Source organism: Barbus barbus, assembly GCF_936440315.1.
Source record: "Barbus barbus genome assembly, chromosome: 41".
NCBI lineage: Eukaryota > Metazoa > Chordata > Actinopteri > Cypriniformes > Cyprinidae > Barbus > Barbus barbus.
The window spans coordinates 17,226,034-17,247,454 of record NC_136719.1 but is presented as its reverse complement, the minus strand read 5'-3'; the positions used below and the strand labels follow the sequence as shown (position 1 = coordinate 17,247,454).

Sequence of the window (21,421 nt, the reverse complement as noted above, 5' to 3'; positions counted from 1 at the left end):
GCGGAAGAAACTGCCAGGCAAATAAGGGCTTTGTCTTATAAAGTATTCATTGTCACCTGGTAACGGCTGCCGTTTATCATTTCACCTGAAATTACAATGAAAACTGATACCTTATCAGAGGGACAAGAACATAGGGAGCAGGCAAAGATGAATGAAGAAGAGAAGGAGGGAAAAAGGGAGGGAGAAGAAGGGAACGGGGGATGGGACATGTAGGTTTTCTTTTTCTTTTTTTCTCGTAATATACAACCAACTGTTCCGAGGATAAGGTTACTTCACCATGTGAGCACTGTTCAATACTGATGTCTGTTTTTTTATTATGAGGAAACTTTAAAATATGCAATAAAATGTAACTGATATAACCTTTTTTCCCCTTTTATATAACCACCCTAGTTTTGAATTTGCTGATATGTTATTTTTTTCTCTTTTTTCTTTTTTTTTGCAATATTCCCGCAAACTTCCTATTTTCAGTAAATAACACTCATAAAATGAACTGCGATAGTCAAATGCACAGTAGGCCAGAGAGGGTCTTTCCCACAATGTGAGATAAACCAAAACCAGAACACTTTGTTCATTTTAAAACGGGCGTGCTGTTATCATCAGAATCGCATGCAAAAATGTCCGACTGATATATCTAATGAGCTTGATATTTTCTCTGAGCCTTTGAGTTTTCCCTCCCTCCTCATTTTCATGAAATCGTGGAAGGCTCCTCCCCGAGAGACTTGAAAGGCTAGAAGAGCCCAAAGATGGGAAGGCCAGCCCACTAAGGGGAGGAAAAAAGTGTGCTCAGGTTCCTCCACTGCTGTAATTTCCTATCTGCCTATTCAGACATCGCCAACTGCTTGGTGTGTGTGCGTGTGTACAGGAGCAGAACCATAGACCAAGAGAGGGAGCGAGAGAGAGAAAGGCAGGAGGAGCAGTCGAGGAAGGGGCCGGCTCTGTATTCTCTCACCTACTCCCCGTCAAACCACGGGAGGGAGGGGCCAAGCCAAGCTGCCAATCAACCTCACTTGTGGCAGCCGGCATTATCTCTGCTACAAACTATTGACAGATTACATGTCAAGGAGTTTAGTACATGATTGAGAGCAAAAAAGGCATTTATTGTCAACTTCTTTTAGTTTTCCTTTTCTCACAGACCAGCTTACATCTGATGATTTTCAAACAGAGTTCAGTAATATTATGAAAGTTACATGCTTGACAGGATTTAACTTCGACTACCCTGAATATGGTAAGTGACCCTCCTCTTTAACCTTTCTGTGTGAGTGAGTGTGTGTCCATAAGTGAGTGTTTAAATATAAAATATGTCTTGAACAGGGAAGTTGTTTTAAGTGCCGCATATCGTCGCTGTGAGTTCACTGTACCTTTATTTATAACTGTGCGACAAGCCCTGAGAAGATGGCAGTGTTTAATACGATCACTCTGTCCCTGAGTCGCATGTTTTCTTTTCTTACTTTACTCGTGCCTCTCAGGAGGGGAACAATTTAAGTAGACTACTTTCATTTTAAACCTGGAAGTAGTCAAGTTTATTTATTGTTTAGACACAGTGTATCACTCTTACCTACAGGCATTCAGTGATGTTTGAAACTCATATACTGTATCTGTGTTTATTAAAGCAGTCTTGTTTTCCTTGGGATTTTTTATTTTTTTGATGCTGATAAAACTTTATGGAAGCACCGATGTGGCATAAACATACATAGGCATGTAGAAATATTAGTGAAGTGACTGGTGTGGCCTAGGGATTTGTTGCCAAGGGGACTGAGTAAACAAAATGCTGTAGTAAGGTTGTTTTGACACATGTAAGGGCACACAGAACAAATGATATCCTTCTCCGTTTTCCTTGTTCCTCCGTTTAGGGATATAATGAAATTGATATCAGTCATACTGTCCCATCCTATTTCCTAATTTCATCACCAAATAATCCGGCTTTTGGAGCTTTAGATATTATTATTATAAAATCAGAAATGGAAATATGTTCCTGAAATAAACACTGTTGTTTTAGCACAGTTAGTTTGTAATGTGTGGTTTGAGTTTGTTGGATTTCTATTTCAGTTTAGTCTTAAATAGAGTTCCTGGAAAATTAAACTTATGTTTTTTTTTATATAGTTTTAATTTAGGCCAGAATTGTAGTGTTTATTCACACACTTGTTTGTTTGGCTTTCAGTGTGTTTCACTCGATGCTGTTTAGGTAGAGTTTTAGACGTTACTTTGACACTTATTTGATTATATATCGTGGTGTGTAACTGCTATATGTTTATTTATTTAAAAAAATAGATATTTTATATTAAATTAAAAAACATATTATTGCATGTTTCAAAATAATTCTGTTTTAGTTTTGTAATAGGACTGGTTGTTTAAGTAGTCAATAACCACAATTTTTTTTTTTAGCTTGGGAAATAAATACACACGTACATTCATCAGTGAATTTTTCCAGTGGCAAAAGTAGGTTTTGTCATAACTGAAAAATTCAATCAATAATTTTAGCTAGTTTTTTGATGCGATATCTTCATGTCTTGTTGCCCTCAGGCAAGAATTTTTTTTTCTTGACACTAATGAACATTTTTTGTTCTAAATGATAAATGGTGAAAGATGAAATTAAACTAGTGAAAATGAATGCCATTGTGGCTTCTTTTAAAGAGCATCTCTTGAACTTTCAGAATGGGCTTCAGATTAGTTACGTCATATTTATCAGAAACATTTTTTTAACAGGATCACAATTTGCTTTTTGTCTTATTCTTATTCTAAATGAGACACACTCGAGAATTTTTTCTAATCATTGTCATTTTGCTGCATGCCCTCTGTTCAGATGACTGGAGTTATTTTATTACTCCAGTAGTTTTTTTTTTCTTCTGTGCGAGTGAAAGCAGTTTTAGCCTCTGTCCACTCTGAGCACCTTTACCACTCATCTGCAAAATAGGATCAAATGAGGAGGAAAAAACAACCCAAGGTCTGCAGCCCTCAATAACCTTTATCACAATTTAGCAACAACCGAATCAATTTGATGTCTTAAGCAATAAAAAAGGCTGTTGCTGTCCTAATTCTGCAGCTCTTCGGATGACAGTAAATTTACATTTTTTAATTAAACTAGCTGGAATTTTTATGAGGGGGCTGGGCTATGCTAATGGGAATGTTGTGTGCTGCAGATTAACAGAGTTTTGAAGTACATTTGGAAGGGGGGACATTAAAGGGGGAGAGGATGCTATGCATCACATTTAACCCCTTTTATGCTTATTTTTCCTGAGGGACCCCTGGCACACCCGACCGCTGAGAGCGGCAAGAGCGCTCTTTAGTGAAGGGGTGATCAGTGTTGCCATGTCAACTCATGCATATTCTTTAAATTCTAATCTATAATTGATGACACGCACAGATGACACAGAAGAAAGGTGAGCTCCTTTTAGAAGGACATCTGAAATGCATTTGTACATTGCACATTTGAGTCATTTGAAACAAAATGTTTTTTGTTTTTTTCAATTTGTAGTTTTTGTACATATTAAAATAAGACAAAAAAAATCATTTACTAAATTATTTATATGTAGCTGTATTTATTTAAATGTTGTATTCATATAGCTCATACATTTTTTTTACACAAAATTTTTTATTTTTTTCTCAATTTAATTATCAAAGTTAATATATATTAATAGTGTAGTTTATTATTTACAATAATCAGTACATTTTACTGTAGATTTAACTGCTATAGTAAATGTACTTGTATTTACTTGTTTAATTATATGTATTTCTTTGAATGGGAAAGGCTAGCAAAGACAGAGAGAAGGCGACTGAATCTAGCTTGAGTTTCCTGATCAGTCACTGGCTCCCCACCATCAAAATGAACTTTGTCATCCTAATACCCCAGCAGTCTCCGACCTCACAGTCGGGCAAATGAGAACGGAGGCTAATACAGGAACGGATCAATCTCTAGGCATGTCTCTCCTCTCCTCTCCTCTCCTCTCCTCTCCTCTCCTCTCCTCTCCTCTCCTCTCCTCTCCTCTCCTCCTGTGCATTCATGCAGACACCAGACCCTAATTAAAACTTCAAAACCTTTCTGTCACTTATACACAGTAATGGTCTAATTGATACTGTGCTTGAAAAGGTTTTGGAATAATAAATTGATCTCAAATATGCATATGTTTTATGTGCTTAAAATATGCAGTTTTTTGTAATTGTATAATTTAGCTGTATAGTATATACAAATTATTATGTAATATATTAAATAGTATATTAAAAAAAATATTTAAATAGGATAATGCTAGATAAGGTTTTCCGTATTAATGTAAACAAGTACATCACAGTGTTACGTCTTTGTGAATAAGCTGGAATATTGTGTGAGTAATGATACAATTTCCAAGAATTTAATTTCCCAGGCTGTAAGCAAATCCAGTTATGAACGGAAGGTTCAGGTGAGTTGTGGTGTCATTTTCAGTAAAACAAAAGTCATCTGTACAAAGAGAAAAAAGAAAATAAATTACTATCAAGGCACCGGTGCTTCACAGGGCTTGTGGTTTAAGTTTTGCATCTAGCAAAGAAAAGCTTCTCATAGTGCTCCTATCTCACAATATCTACCTCACCTTTTGCAACAAATGTGCCACACGATTGAGAATTTCATGATCCATTTTCTCCCCCTCGGTGCAGACACAACATGGAGTTTTCTTGTTTTGGCACATATGGTTAGAAAAGTTGTGGAAAGATCTTCCTCGGCACGCAGGGCCTCGCAGAATGGCTTCATTTCACGTTTATGATCTTCCACATGAAATTCTAATTTCATGCAAAGTGGGGGAGACAAATAATCTGCGGCATCTGATACGGCATATAAGAGGGGAAAAGAAGAATATGAAGAAGCAATTAGCACAGTGTGGAAGACTTTAGTCTGTTTGTCTGAAAGCTAGAGCTCCAATGGCCTCGAATGAAATTTGCATGCTCCGCTTATCGGCGCTCCCTTATTATGCTGTCTGAAAGGAAGATTAAGCCGGTACAAAATGTGGCGACTAATCCTTTTAAATGTGGCAGGGGTCTTTAAGGTGTGAACAACCCTGTAGGCAGGTTTCAGGCAGGATTGTTAGAGAGGCTACCGCGACCCGCTCTTGACGGCTGAGTGCAGCTACACTCTGACGAGTTCCGTTAGTCTGGCAGGAGCGGAGAACGGCAGCTGGATTGCAGTTAAGGGACCGATTGGCCCGAGCTGATGGATGGTTTGTCTGTGTGCTAGCAGTCTTTAGCAGTCTCCTTATCTCGGACCCAAACACACAGGTCACATGGGGTGGGGCTGGCGATAAGATTAGAGCGTTGCTTTTCTGATGGTCTTATGTCAAATCTCTATGGCGTGTGCATGTTGCATTCATCTCTCAAAGTTTATCGTGTGGAATTAGCAAGTTCCCTCTCATCTACTCAGTCATGAAAATATGCATTTATTTGCTATTTTTTTTTTCTTGAAAGACAATCCTCACTTTTTTTTACTCTCCCAATGATAAGCAAGGGAAATGAACGTCTTCCCTGTTGCCTTTTTTCCTCAGAGATTGTTTGCATTAGAGAACCACAGAGCTGATATCCTGTCCTCTCTAGTAATTAACTGCAAACAGGGGTGCTTGCGTTCGAAGCGTCCCCTGCCGTGAATCCTCTGGTTGTGTGTGCTTTTGCCTGTGACATTCTATTCACTTGGGTCAGTAGCAGGCAGCAGCAGCAATAATTACAGTCTGTACATGATAAATCTGAAGCCCAGCTGTTGCGTTCTGTCACAGCCTACACTAAACCGAGCAGAGAGAGAGAACAAAAGAGAGCAAAAGGGGGCTCGGGAGTTTGCTGTTTGACTGATTTTTTTATTTTTTTTAAACTCTGTAACTTGATAGGATTACATGGTTCTTGGACCCACACCTGTCAAGAGGCTGTTAACAGAGCAGTTGGCGGTCTCATGGTTGGAGCTTAGAGCTTTTTTAGACTCTTCTGTGTCCACTTTTGGGGATTTCTGCCTTTACAAGAAGAGTTTTGGAACTCAAGGCTGTTCTGTCCCGGCCCCAGACTTTTGTTAAGACCGAAAGGGGGAGGCTAAGACATCTCTTTAGTCTGTGTCCTAGTTCATACCCTTGGTCTGTATGAGAAACCGATTGCCTGCTTTAAAACATTGGAACTGTCTGGATGACAGGTGTGGATTTGGCGTCATTAAATTGCTTCAGCTTGAATTCTAACAAGACATAGAGCTAATGAAAAATATGTTTGCTTAAAATTTTATTTTAGTTATTATTTAATTATTAATTTTCATTTTTCTTTCTTTCTTTTTTTTTTTATTTTGATGAAAAAGAAAAAAATGTTTCAATTCAATTTTAATATAATTACTGGACTTCATACCCTGATGAAAAATCACCTTGACACCAGTTGATTAAAAATAATTCTAAAAATGTCTAAAAAAGTTAAGTTAGCGCAAAGAAAATCTCTAGCATCATTTCTTTGAGGATTCCGTTTGGTTATCTAATGCAATTACTTTCACACATTTTAAGTGTCAGAAAGGTTCCAAACACTTTTGCGGCCACTGTATATTTTTGGAACAACCAACTTACGAAATGAGTCAAACTCTGTGCAAGCTATGTGGCAAACAAGCCACCTGACACCAGGCTTGTGTGCTATTATTTGTGCAATTTTATGTCTATCTATTCATACACACTGAGTAATGAATAAAAGGGCATGTTGGGTTGTTGAAAGCAGCCTTCATTGAATAGTGTTCCAGCATGATTTAGATATTTTCCAGCACTGCGCAGACCACGACAAATGCCATGTTATGGCTTGCACAACCAGCAGAAATAGAATGAAAATACTTGTTCAAGTCTGTCCAGAGTTTTATGCAACTTTTTTTTTCCCTTTATACCTTACATTATGCAATCTGTGGTGTAGATCCCTGGTATGTGTGGATTGTGTGAAAGCATAAGGCAGGTAGAGGAGAGATAGAGAATGCTAATGGATTGTTTATTTTGTCTGTATGCTGCTATACTTGAATACCATATTTGGATTTTGTTAGTCTCACTTACTGAACCCATACCCTTCCAGAGGGGTTCCAACACCTGTCCTGCCTATTGTGCTGGAATTTTCTATATTTGGCTTGTAGTCAGACTCATTGGTTGTTACAAAGGGGCAACATTTGTCAAAGTCGAGAGAGAGAGACATTATCTTCTGTAGTGATTTGGAAGGCTTAAAAAAAAAAAAGGACCAGAAATAATTTCCAAAAAATTGTCTTTGTAATAAAGAAATCTGCAAAAAATTATTTTATATTTATATATATTTTATCTAAATACATAGATTTTTTTTTAAATCTATACAACATGTCTCTATAACTGTATTTTTGCAACTAACAGTAATCTTATCTTAGAATGGAGGGAAAAATTTTTTATAATCGTAATTCAGATGGATTTGATTGTCTTGATAAGTAATCAGAGTATCACGATAAATAAGGGAACATTATGACTTTAAAACAGCCGAGCACTGATTGTTCTGAAAGTGTCATGTCCATTGGACGCCCATCTGAGCTTCTCTACAGAGTGAAATAACCCGCCCGGCCCTTAATTGTTTGGAAATATTGGAGGCCCCTTTTCACCTGCGTGTGCGCTCCCCTCTCCCCTGATTCATTTCAGAGACCGTCCTCGGCTGCTGGAAAATGGCGTTAATTTTTTTATTACCTGTTGGACTCTCCAGCCTTATTACTGTAGCCCCTTAATGTTCTCCGTAACCGTGGAAACCAGATGAATAAATGTCCGCAAAAGAAAATGAGATGATTAAACAGGTCATCCTTGCAAAACAAATTCGCTTGGTCGAGCGCAATTTGTGTACCAAGCGTCTGTCTTTGCTAACAGTTTGCTAACAAGGGGATCGTTTGCAAGGGTAACGGGAAGAGAGAAAAACTAGGGAATAATGATAAACTAGCTCTGAACATGAAATAATCTGTTTAGAAAAAAGATAAAATATTATACTTGGGAAAAATAAAGCAACTTAATGTAATGCGTCGGCTTAAAAGCCTGTGTGTGTGTGTGTGTGTGTGTGTGTGTGTGTGTGAGAATCTCTATGAGTTAGTCTGTCTTTAGACATCTTTTTGCCCGTAGAAGGAATGTGTTTAATGTTCATAAACATGCACATTTGGCTCAAGCACACACATTACAAATCCTGCAGTATTTGAATGGTTATCTCCTTTTTAAGGTATAGACTATACATTCTGGGAGGTATGTGGATAGTACGTGAAGACGGGGGACAAGATTCATGTCCTAACGGACTGTCTCATATGGAACACCTCCTGGCTCCGTCTTCGGACCCTTTAAGTTTGAATGTTTTTTCCTCCACCCTTCCTCTCTTCCTTTTCTCCCATAGTGGACTTGTTTTGACCCCTTTTATGCATATTTAACATGCAATATTTCATCTCACTATGATGGTTTAGTTGCTCTCATCCCTGTAAATAAGAGACTAGCCTTTGCCGATTTAGATATGTAAAGATAGGGCAGAATCCCAGGCCTGTATTAAAGCTGTGTCTGTGTTCACAGCGAGACCGCTAATGACAAACGGTGGCCATGCCGTGGTGATGTTGTTTATGGAAGTATGCCACTCAAGGGTGTTGGCTGTTTACACTGAAGCGCCACTTTCCCTCATTCTTAAAAAATAACCCCTCCCCCAATCGTCTATTGCATTTAATTCCCCCCTCCCGAGTCAAGGGGGTGTGGGTTGGTACTGGATTTGAGGTCTCTCGGGGCAAGAGCGTGGCACATTTTGAGAGAGTGCTGCTGCCCCAGCAATGGGGTGTGTGTGGCAGAAACTGAAAACACTCGTGCATTATTGATGTTTTAATTTGTGCAAATGCCCGAGTCTTTGTTAAGTGATTATAGAGCTGTAGAGATAAGAGACAGGTACTTTGGGCAGAAACAAGAGCTGGTGCCCACTTTGTTGGCCTAGTTTAGGTGCATTGCTCGGCAAGGTTCAACACACAAAAAAAAAAATAAACCTGTTGATCTTTTGTACTTTTTTCTCAACTAAACCTCTCCCATTTATGGTACAGTTTTATAGGTCTTTTACATCCCTTATCAAAAATTATTTGATGCAAATATAATAGAACTGACCTGAAAAGCCCCATAAGCAAATATTGTGTGTGTCACGCCAGCAGCTGACCTTGGGAAAGAATGCAAAGTTATAATACCTCACGGTAGAACAACAAACCCATAAAATAATGCTACACAAAGTGAGCTGGTTTAGGTAAATAGGAGTGAAGGTTTTCGCTTTTTTCAAACCTTGATTAACAGGAACATGCGATCATAAAGTTTTCCATGACGTGTCTCATTGCTGTTGTAACTGGCAGACGGTTTGTGCTGGCTCTATCATTGCTGTGCACAAATAGAGTGAATCAACAGGAAAAGTGAAATATTGTAATTATGCTGTCATGCAAAGCACATGCACAAGTGCAAAGTCGCTTTTTCAAATGAGAATTATCACATCGTTAATAATGCTGGAGGGCGTTCATGTTTTTTTTTTTGCTGTTTGTGTTTTCAGAAAAGGTGTGTGCGCCTGTGAAAGAACAGAGCGATAGAAAGGCCATAGTTATTGTACACTGTCATTAAATGCATTTAAATATTTAAATTGCCCTTTTAAAAGAAGGTATAATATCTTATATATTTCAAGCATTGCAAATATTTTAAGAGTCTGAGTCTACTGTTCTGCACAAATTTACTTTACTGTAAACTTCTATTGTTTTAAATTAATTTAACTATAATTACTAAAGCTTGTAATATTAATACTCTAGCTTAGTATGCACTATATGTATATTAAAATGATTAATTATAATTAATTTCATAATTTTACATTGCATTATTTACATGTATGCATGTGTTTGTTTGGGTGTGTGGGGGTTTTGTCAGTTTTATCTAACTTCTGTTTTCACTGACATCATATACAGTACAGCACATTTAAAGCATGTTCCCCACATACAGCCTGTCATCCTGTGGAAATGAATCAATGTGTGCAGTTTGCTCTCAACGGCCACAGCATGAATGAGGCCGAGAGAAACAAGCGTATGGCTGAAAGCTCTCGCAGCTTTAACAGGGAGCCTGTCTTTCATCCTGACCCACACACTCTGACACTCTTATAGACGCAGCGCTGGTGGCTACTTCCACTCACTGTGCTGGAAAGACACTCGCCACGTCCCATTTGCACTGAAATCCGCATTAAACCTGTCTCATGAGGCCACTGGCGTAGTATGGGAAATGAAAAGGTATGATGTCTCAGGTGGGACGAGAGAGGGGAAGATGTTAATTCTGAAATTTAGGGTTTAAGTTCGGTCTGTAATCTGACCCTACTTGAAAACAGAACGAAATGTCCTTTGAACTTAATAGGTAATTGAACCAATAGGGCAAAAATGAGTGTGCCGTAATAGACTTTGTGATATTTGAAAGCAGTATTTTGCAGAAGTAAAAGAAATCTCCCCTCCCCGGGGTGAAAGCTGAGCCCGCATAGGAAAGTGAGCCTCTATTTTAACGTGTTTCTCTGTGACAGATGACATTTAGCCCATCTATTGGATCACATGTCTCACATTATCTCTTATTTCAATAAACCCAGGCTTAATTAATAATTGATGCAAATGATATAATACCACTGATGAAGAAGAGATACATCAAGAATTATCCACGAATTTGAATTTATTTCATGATTTTGGCTAAGAATAATAGACTGGGTTCATACTAAATTAGCACTATAGAAAAATGCTGTTTTCATGTAGAATATTTTGCATTTTCATATAAGTTTTGGCCGCATTCTCTGTACATGTTTGGTGGAAACTTGATTCACTTCTGTAAGCAGGCTCTGTATATTCTCGGCCTGAAATGTATACTGTATGTGGTGTGCATGTTGAGGCAGTAAAGGTTTTATTTGGTTCCTGTACACCTAGAATGTTCTGCACTTTCTCACTGGCTCACAAAGAGCAGCTATGTGCTGTAATTAACATTTCGGCAGACTTATATCACTTTGCCTCTATTTTGTAATCAGCAAAGGTTTTCTCAGGTGAAAATACTGACATATCCCAATAATTAGAGACTGAAGTACACTTTTTATGATGTGCATATTTCCCAACCAGGAACTGGGCGAGAGAGGGCTAAAGAGAGAGAAAAGATAGAGAGAAAACAGCTCACATGTTTTGGCAAGTTGTTTTACATATCAACATTTTTTCTGCCTCCTGTGCATTTGGAAATTTGTTCTCTGTCAGTAGTGAGCCGCCATACAGAAGATGCATTAAAAGTGCCATAACTCGCATAACCCGGCAGGGCTAAAATCAATTGGAATGGATAGTTAAGCTGGTGCTAAAAATCAATGAGCAATTCATGTCCTTGATCATACTGTGTCATTTCTCTCAATGTTAGAGCTCAAAGCCTAGCAGAGCATGACCAGCCCTCCCTTTGCACATTACAATACATATATATATACATATTTCTTTATTTGTGTTCTACATTTCTGCATATTTCTGCATTTTGCAAGCCAAGTGCATGGTTGTGCTGGCCTCTGCCACGCTTAAGAAGAATATCCCGAGTAAGAGAAATCTTATCTGGACAATCTGGGCTGAACTGGATGAGTTGCTATCTCAATCAAAACTTAAAAATAGCTGAGGGTCAAATTTCAATGATCATAGTCGTCTTGGCCTCTCAAAATGTTGCAATCAATTTGCATGGCATACTGAGCAATGGGAAGGCTACCCGTCCGCAGGTCCGGTAATGGAGGGCTGGGGGCAGGGACATGGCCAGACAGATTAGGAAGATGAAAAGTCAGTGTTTCAAAATAGTAATTTTGTCCTTATTAATGCCATTAGTGTAACAGTCAGCATGCATCAAATCAAAGGAGGAAAGGAGTAGCTCAGTCCCTTGTCTCGGCACTGTGACGGGACTGTGTCGAGAGTGATTTGAGCATTTTGTGTTGATGAGAGAGGGTTTATTCTCTCTAGTCTTCAATAAACAATGGCGTACAGCTTTCGGATCCTTTTTTTTTTTTTTTTGGTAACACTTTATTTTAGGGTCGCTTAACTAGTTGCTTATTAGCATGCATATTACTACACTGTAAAAAAAAAAAAAAAGTTTAGCCAACTTAAAATTTTAAGGCAACCAGCTTCAGCAGATTTTTGAGTTCTCTCTATTTATTTTTGTAGGAGATTCTCAACTTTTTGTTGTATAAACTTAAAACAACAAGTTGAGAAAACTCAAAAATCAGCTTTTTTTTTTTTTTACAGTGTAGAATATAAGACATTTATTAGTAGTAATTAAGCACATATTAATGCCTTATTCTACATGGCCTTATTCTACATCCCTAATCCTACCCAATACCTAAACTTAACAACTACCTTACTAACTATTAATAAGCAGCAAATTAGGAATGTATTGAAGGAAAAGTCGTAGTTAATAGTGAATAAGTGTTCCCTATTCTTAAGTATTACCTTTTTTTTTTGTCCAGTAAAGATTCTAACACGAACTTCATGGGTTCGATTCCCAGATTGGAAAGACTGACATATTATTTATAAGACTGAGTATTTTCATGTAAAACAGTAATCTTTATTTTATTTTTAATTTGTAAAAATGTATGTACATATATATATATATATATATATGTATACACATGCACCATAAAAATATTCTAAAACTAAGCTATTTTTTTTTTTAGATTTCGGGTTGACTGAACGTGAAATAATCTGAGATTACAGCACAAAATGATATCATTCACATCATCAGTTGTGTAATTGTCATGCAAGAACAAGTGCAAAATGAAGGGACATGAATGGACACAGTCATCCACGACGGGTATGTGCTGCTGTTAATAACGCAGGCCTGTTATTGAACACAGTTGTGATAAAAGATGACTACAAATGACATTTCTGAGTCCAAGACCCGATGGAATCGATGTCTGTTAACAGGCTTGTGTCCACACGCTCATTTGAGAGAGAAACCTTAAAGTCACCTCCTCCCGTTCGGCATTTGGCATGCAGCTACAGATATTTTTCACCCCCTCCTTTTCTGTTGGTATAATTTGTTACATGTTTGTGTAGCCTTTCAGAGAGCAGTTGTTTGGCACAACAGGTGTGGCTCTTATGCCTTTTTTCTGACTAATGTAGCAAAGGGTACTCAGTCATAGGGTGAATGCTTAGAATTTAAAGCAAGGGCCTTCAAACCAGTTGTCTTCTGGGATAGAAAAAGCTGGTGAGTTGAGTACACATGGGCTCCCAGAGGTGAGATGTACTGGAGCAGCTGGGCCTTTTTTTGTTTTTTCTTTTGAAGGGGAGGATATTTTTTCCCCTTGTTTCCAATAAAGCATAAATGAATGTTTGTGGCAACTGAGGCGGTGCAGTGCACATGCCAGAACGGAGTGGTGCAGTTGCGTCTTCTAGAAGGACCAGAGAACTTGCCACGCTCTCATGAAACAAATTACTGTGATATTCCTAATTCTTAGTGGTATAAGCATATCCAATATAAATAGGCATTTTACTTCTGTAATGTGATACATATTTAAATGTAAACAGGACATTCTGTGAGTTAAAAAACTTTTTGCTATGTCATATGCATTGCTAAGAACTTCATTTGGACAGCTTTAAAGGCGATTTTCTCAATATTTAGATTTTTTTGCACCCTCAGATTCCAGATTTTCAAATAGTTGTATCTCGGCCAAATATTGTCCTATTCTAACAAACCATACATCAATGGAAAGCTTTCGGATGATGTATAAATCTCAATTTAGAAAAATTGACACTTAAGACTGGTTTTGTGGTCCAGGGTCACATATATCTCTAGTGGCCTTTGTGATGTCATCATGCAAGGAAGTCGTTTGCAAGTAACATTTTGATTAGATTTTTTTTAGCACACATAGTTAATTTACAATAACTGTAATTAAAGTATATTCTAATTTCATTTTGTATTTATATTATTGAAGTCTTTGACTCTTTAAGTGTAATTCCAGTAGGTTAAGTACAAATTCCTGTGTTTCTTTTTGGAAAGCACATCTTAGTAGTTTCATATTTGCTTTACTGCTGTCCCTCTATTGCTTTCTGTTTTTCTCTCACTCACTCACCCCTTCTTTCTCTCTCTCTCTCTCAATCCATCTGCATCATGTCGATCTGTCAGGCTGCCAGTGTCTGTTCCAATTAGATTCCACTTAATACACGTAACCTCGATTAACACGCAATCAAGCTCAGATAAATCACATCCTTTAAGTCTCCCCCTCCGCCTCAGTACCATTGCTGTGCATCACCCTATTTTCTCTGCAAGCACATACACTGTTTCAGATTCTATAAAGCCAATTTGATACTAGCATCTTGGAAACCTTTTTTCGAGTAAGCTTCTCTTAGCGTCGAATATTTATCTTTCAGGGTAATCCATTTTCAGTTTCTGATTGACGTGAGGCGTATACCAAAAGAAAATGTTTGGAGAATTATGTATGCGCGAGTAGATAATTCAAACCGTTTATGAGGCAAAATAAAAAAAGAATTTAAATCAAACAAAAGAAATGCATTAAACAAAACAACCTAAGGCTACAGAAAGGCCTGCGCAGCACTCTGGAGTCTCGCTTTATGTCTCGCTTTATTAATCACGCTAAAAGTGCTAACATTGACATGTTTAACAGATTAGAGTTTTAATAACAGGCCAGGTTAAAGTGCTGGCGCATCGGAGAAGATATCCTGTCTGACGTGAGCGGCACGAGTGCCTTGAGCTTCCCCTCCCTTGACCGCACGTCTCTTGCCGATGATAAACAGGGGCCGGGTGGAGGCCTGCCCCCGTGGGGGCGAGCCGGAGGATTAGGACCTCACCTCCACATCACATACTGCCGAAGAGCCGCTCATTATTAACTTACACTACAGGGAGCCGCTGCCCTCGACCCAGCAGACTCACAACTCAGGCCGTAGCCCCTGAATGTAGTGAGATTATCGACGTATACATATAAATACCTGACTAGTTTCGTAGAGGTGCCACACTGAAGCAGCGATTCGTTTCTCTAGCTTTAGGTGGACAATGGCTGCTGGCCTGCGCTGGGTAAATAGAGCCAGGATTAAAATAAATTAAGCTATGAGAAAGGCTCAGGTTGATCCTTTTCTTATCTCTAGTGCTGAGTTGTCAGCTCCAAGCCTTTTATGGGACTTTGGTAAAGCCCATGTGCACAAGAATAGGGACAAGTGCCAAAGATTCAGTATTCCTGCATTAGCATTCAGAAAAACAAGCTGCTTGTAAAAGGTAAATACGTCAAAAGTACGTTCAGTAAGCAATAAAGCAGCCCATTTCTTCATAGAAAAAGCCCTGTCCCATTAAAAAAAAAAGAGAGACTTTTCCCTCAAAGTTCAGATCATCTTTTTCCCCCTCCTCGTTCCCAGAGAGAAATAGGGAATAACGCTGATGAGTTTTAGCAGCTTCAGCCAGGCGATGGGCGAATATAATAAGTGTTTTCGCAGACGTCACCCGTGATTATCTCATCGAGGCATTTTGGGTGAATGTGGTGGATTTAGAGGCTCCTCTATTGTGCTGACATCATCACACTTTAACAAGCTACATTAAATCACGGCTAAAATCATCCGAAACTCTTCTGAACAATGAGTGTCTAGGAAATTTAAAGGAAAAGCCTCGGGTTTAAACTTGTTTTTTTCTTTTTCTTTCTTTTCTCGAGTGTTTGTGTTGTTTAGTATAGCATGTCATACATTGTAAAATGAGGGAATTGGGGCAAATTTCCTTTCTCATTAAATAATTGGATAAAGGGAAAACACTGTTTTTCTATGTATGTGCAGTCAGATGAACAATGAAGGGACAGTTCTCCAGTTCACTGTTTATGTTTCTGTCTTTATGCTGTTTTGTGCGTGTAATGAATGTGCCTTTGTGCTGTTATTTTGCAGCGTGTGGTGTCACTGCATGATTTGAATGTAATCATATTTTATAATCTTTCTTTGGAATAACAATTATTTCTCAACACGCTACGTTCCACAATCTTACAATTATACAATAGAAATTTGTTCAGCTGCCATGTCTGTTTTGTTTTTAGCAACCATTTTTTAGGTATGTGATTTTTATTTGAAAAAAGTATTTATTTTTATTTATAACTTTATTTAATATTTATATAATATTTATGCATTTTGGTCTTTTTATTCAGTGACTTATATTGCATTGAGCATTGAAGGTACACATTTACATTTGATCCATTCTTAAAAATAATTATATATATATATATATATATATATATATATATATATATATTAGGGGTGGCACGGTACACAGATGTCACGGTTCGGTACGTACCTCGGTTCGGGGGTCACGGTTCGATACAATTTCGGTACAACAGGGGAAAAAAAAGACATCTACTTTGCTCAGTTTCTTTTATTTTTATGTGAAAATGCTAAATATTATTACATGTTATATATATATAAAATCTGTTTTGTTTTCATTGTGAGTGTACACAAATAAAAGCAGACCTTTAACTACAAGCAACAGCACAAATAAAAATACAATAGAGTAAAGATACAAATAAAATAATCAGTGATTTTCAGGGGGTTTTTTAGGTACAGAAATTGAAGTACGATTAAAGTAATCAAAGGTAAAACAGCATTGCATATTTGACTGTATAAATTAAAGATTACTCTTTATTAAAGTTACAAAAGCGATTCAATCAAGAGCAGTGAGTGATTTCTTTGTTGTTGCTGTTTATTTAATATTAACTGTCACTTTAAGAGAAAGCACTGATACTGTACGCCCAGCCGGCTATGTCTGCTATAGGATACTTACCAAGACGGGCATTTTGACAGAATTTTGTGTGAATTTATCCATTAAAACACAATACTTCAGAGAGAGCTTCATATTTGCGCGCGTTCTGAGGCGCAGGTTTGTGCGCTTCTGATGAGCGCACGCACAAATCTTCTCACTGCGCGCGCGAGCTCGCGTCCTCTGGCTCTTAAATATTTGAGCTGGCAAAGCTTACATGACTTTAGTCTAAACACCGATATCAACGTGTGCTGTTCAGGTCTCACCTGTGCGCGCGCTATCAGCACCCGGGTGATGACGGAATAAATGCTCATATTCCAGCATACGGCACTCGCATTGAACAAGAGTGAATGATTTGTCCACTTATTTTTTTTTTCTCTTTCTCATCGCTGTTGTTATAATGTACTGGGAAGCCAGAATGCGCATCCATTAACAGAAACATACATTAGCCGAACCCTATTTGTTTTACGTGTTATTTATAACAAACCACATGCGTTGTCAGAATTCAGTTGAACCGCGGTCCTAGCGCGTGCCGAACCGTGTGTGGAGAACCGTGCGGTTCGGGTTTTTTTCCGCGAACCGTGCCACCCCTAATATATATATATATGAATGAAGGACTGGCGCTCTGAAGGATGCAGAACTGCTGCTCAACACCAGCCAGCCAACAGAAACCCAGCGCCCCCCTCCTTCAGGGTCTTCCTCCATCACTGTCTCCTGATGTTGTAAATGAAAAGTAAAAAAAAAAAAAATCCTTTTTATGCTTATTTATGAGCAAAACGGGATCTTTAATGAGGAAAAATTAAGATTTTTATCCATCTGGAATTGATAATTAATTATGATTACAATTTTTTTTAAACAAAATTTTCAATTGAATTTCTGATTTCAGTAAATGTGAATTTGGAAATTCGTCTTATAATATTTATTCCGAAATTGGTCGATTTTCCATCTTTTTGGGGCAAAATAAAAAGGGCATGATAGAGGGGTACAGGTTGACTTTAAATATCCCAGGCCTGGGTTTTATGTCCCAGTCTGGACATCCAAACAGGAAACAGTTGCAGCTCCTTGGCCTGATTTCTTAAGTGTCACGAAACTTCTGAAATGAAACTCTGCAAATAAATCTTTTCCAAAGTCACTTTCTCTCTGCATCATCACCAGTGAGGACAGTGCGAGAGGCAAGCAGCTGAAAGATAATATGTTTAGCGTGTAGACAACAGATCAAAGCTCATCCCAGTTAGTGAGTGTTTGCGGCTTTGTATGCGTGTGGTCAAGGAAAGTGAGGGCAAACAAAACAACGTGCCATGCGAGAGTCAGCACTTTGTGTGTCTGTGTGTGTGTGTGGCTATTAGGGTTGAGTGGTGATGCTTGGGGACGTCCATAGCACCAGCGAGGGCCTGCTTTGATTTTGTCATTATTACAGGGCCCTAGTTATTTGAGCAGGGCTGGGGGTGGATTCCATGGCCAGCCCACTAACTGTGTCTGCATGTCCTTAATTCCTGTTGATGTGCAGGCCTTGGGCACTGAGTGTGATGGAGAGGACGCGTCACCAGTGGAAATTATTGTTTGGCCTCTGAATATCACGTCGAAACTATAGTTGATGGCTGCTTGTGTGGCCCCATCCTACAAGGCAAGAGACCCAGGTTGGGTGCATTAGTGCACTGCACTACCATGATTTGCCACCCGTCTATTCAAAAAATCATTATAACAATGTTTCCTTACATTTAACTACATTTTTCAGTAAAAACTGTGAATTCATAATTCCAAGTGGTAGAAAAATGCAATAAACTCCTAACCTCAGAAAATGAATAAAAAGTTTGTTTATTTATTTACAGTGTGACTTGCTGCGGTAATTGTTTGATACAAGGACTGTTTGTTTCGGTTTGAGGCAGGTTTTTTGTTCCTGTTTAAAGAGTATGTTTTGGTTAAAGATTTTTGTGCATATTCAGTTTTTTTCATTAGGGAACAAGAAGTGAAAAGTCGCAAAATGACTGATTTACTGAACTTTTTTGTACAAGCCTGTTATAACTTTAATGTCAAGTTTAAAGAAGACTCTAATGCTCACCAAGGCTGCAATTATTTGATCAATAATACAGTAAAAAACAGTAAAAACAAAAAGTAATATTGTGAAATTTAAAAAAAATAAAACTTTTCTTTTTTTTGGTAATATATTTTAAAATTTGTTTATTATTAGTGTTGAAACTTTATATTTTGTGGAAATTGTGATACATTTTTTTCACAATTCTTCGATAAATATAGTATTCAAAATACCATTTATTTGATTTTGAAAATATTGAACCGTAATGAAAATAAGATTCGTTACTTTTTAAGAATAATTCACAATAATTCACAATGGACAGTTTACTAGTTGAAAGGTGAGGCTGGCTAACTTTGTTTATTAATTAATTAATTAATTTTTAATTTTGATATAATAAAAATTTTCCAACTTGAGTGTATTTATAAGTTATAAGTAATAGTTCTAATTTCAAAAATGCTTTTCAAGACCCATCCATTCTTATTCCATTGCACTTATTTAAAATTATTTATTATTTAAATGCCCCCTTATAAAGATCAGGTGAACCTGAAATCAATCTAATTATATAGGACTTCTGATTAGTCGACTAGTCGTACAGGCAACCCACCATCTGGTCAGTTTTGAAAGTTAGTTTTGGACATCTCTACCACTCCTTTAACACTGAACATGTTTATGATTAGAGAAAGACAGTGATAGAGACAGAGAGAGAGAGACAGGGCAGGGAGAGAGAGATAGAGTGAAGCGAAAGAAAAAAAACAATCTCATCAGGCGAGAGGCCGTTTGCTTAGCAAGAGCTGACAGTCTTTGTGTATGTAAATGAAGAATTTAGACTAATGGAGTTGAACCATTTCTAATTTTGTGATGGCAAGAGGATTTTGATTGAAAGTAATTAAGCAAGCTAGCTGTAAAATTAATTAAAGCAAAAGGAGGGGGGATTTTTATTGGATTGGATAGCGATATAGCTGCTGTCAGGCAGGGGGACAAATGGGGGTGACCTGGATTCTCTGCCCTCCCTCCTCCCACTTGAGACTTTTATGTCACTTTAATCTCCTTAGAGCGGCTGGTGTGCATTTGTTCGAAATAATCAAGGAAATATGGTCAGAAATTGTCAGCTTTCAGATCTAATTTACCTGACAGCCTCGCGAGTGTGTCCGTGTCGGTGCGTATGTCTGCGTGTGAGGTTTTTTTTTTCCTGTCTCCCTCTTGTCCCTCTCTTCAGCTTTGTGGAAAATGCTTTTGACAGTTTTGAGACATCTTGACTCCTTGTTGAAAAAAAAATGACAAGGAACTTGGTCAGGTTGAGATGAACCCTTCAATTAGCCAACGCGTCAGGGCTGAGACTAACTTAGTGTGTATTAGTACATGAAGTGTGCACTTTTAGGATATTGACTGTGCTTCAGTTCATTTAAGCCCTCCTATGAATGTTCAGACTGTCCATTGGAGCAACATTTTATTTTTACCAAAATGTAACCAAATATTCAATACTGGAAAGGTAAAAATTGAGACATTTAGCAATGAAAATACTCATAATGATCAGTTAATATGAATATTGGATGCGCTGCACTGTAAAACTATTTTTTTTTCTTCAGTTTACAGGACCTTTTGAATCACAAATACAAAGAAGTGTGAAAGGACACTTTATAATTCAATAGTTGATAGAACTTAAAAATCTGCATCAAGTTATGATGAATTTAAGTTTTCTCAACTAATTTTATACAGTGTACTGTATATGATGCACATTTTATCTGTATAATATATATAATAGCAGTACAAGGTAAGATCAATTCTCTCAAGCAGGGTGGCATCTGCAGGCTTTGTCCCATCTTAACCCAAAAAATATCTCATGTGGAGTAACAGCCCTGACCAAGATCGAGGAAAAGAGGGGTGGAGGTGAAAAGCTAGAGTAGGGTCCCAGTGAGGCTGAGGTACGGACCGGTGCCTCTAACGGGATTAAACCCCTCTGAAAACACTCCCTCATCCTTGTCCCCCAAGAGCCCCCTTCCGGCCCCCTTTATCAATTAATATAATAAAAGGAGGAACAAAGAGCTTCCCTCCTCTCCGTAATTAAACTTGTCCATCTCTGGAGGACCGTCACTGCGAGGACCCTCCGTAAAAACAGGCCAGGATCATCAAATCCCAGCGTGAGTCGCAGAGACGGGAGCTGAAGTGTGGCCTCCCTAGCGCTCCCTATGTATGCCATTATCGTTGAGTGGAGGGTGATATTAACCCTAGCGGTTGCCCACCGAACCCCTCCATTATGACATCATGTTTTCTCCAGCACCTTCCGTCATGAGCTCTCAGCTCCTTATCTCTCCTGTCACCATATGTGTGAGGCTGTTAACAAACCTGTACTCAGAATGGAGAAAATCAGGCGCTTTGGAGAAGAGAGAGAGAGAGAGAGAGAGAGAGAGCGAGAGAGAGAGAGAGAGCCCGGGTAGACAAACGCTTTCACAGCCAGCAGAGCTTTTGATAGAAATTAGTTTCACACAATATGCAAATTCCTGCAATTGAAAAAGGGGCTCTTTAAGTGACAGGTTGATATGTGATTAAACGACAATTAGAGCGCTGGAAATAAGTGACGACGGCGGGTCAAGTGCTGAGCTGCTGAGCTGAAAGGTAGCAGACTATTGAGGTAACTGTCATGGGGGAGGCCAGGAACAGGACCCAAAACAAATTAGCTGCTGAA

General features: G+C 38.2%; 1 protein-coding gene across 1 annotated transcript in view; it reads left to right on the top strand.

Annotated features, from left to right (window-relative positions):
- Positions 1-1,176: 1,176 nt before the first annotated feature.
- The window catches only part of LOC306860226 (zinc finger protein castor homolog 1-like), a gene marked incomplete at its 5' end in the record, with an annotated part of 82,131 nt that continues 61,886 nt past the window's right edge, over positions 1,177-21,421 (top strand). The window contains 2 exons of the mRNA XM_079401815.1: positions 1,177-1,225; positions 11,075-11,137. Coding sequence (XP_079257941.1) covers positions 1,177-1,225; positions 11,075-11,137 — 112 coding nt within the window. The remainder of the gene's footprint in view (positions 1,226-11,074; positions 11,138-21,421) is intronic.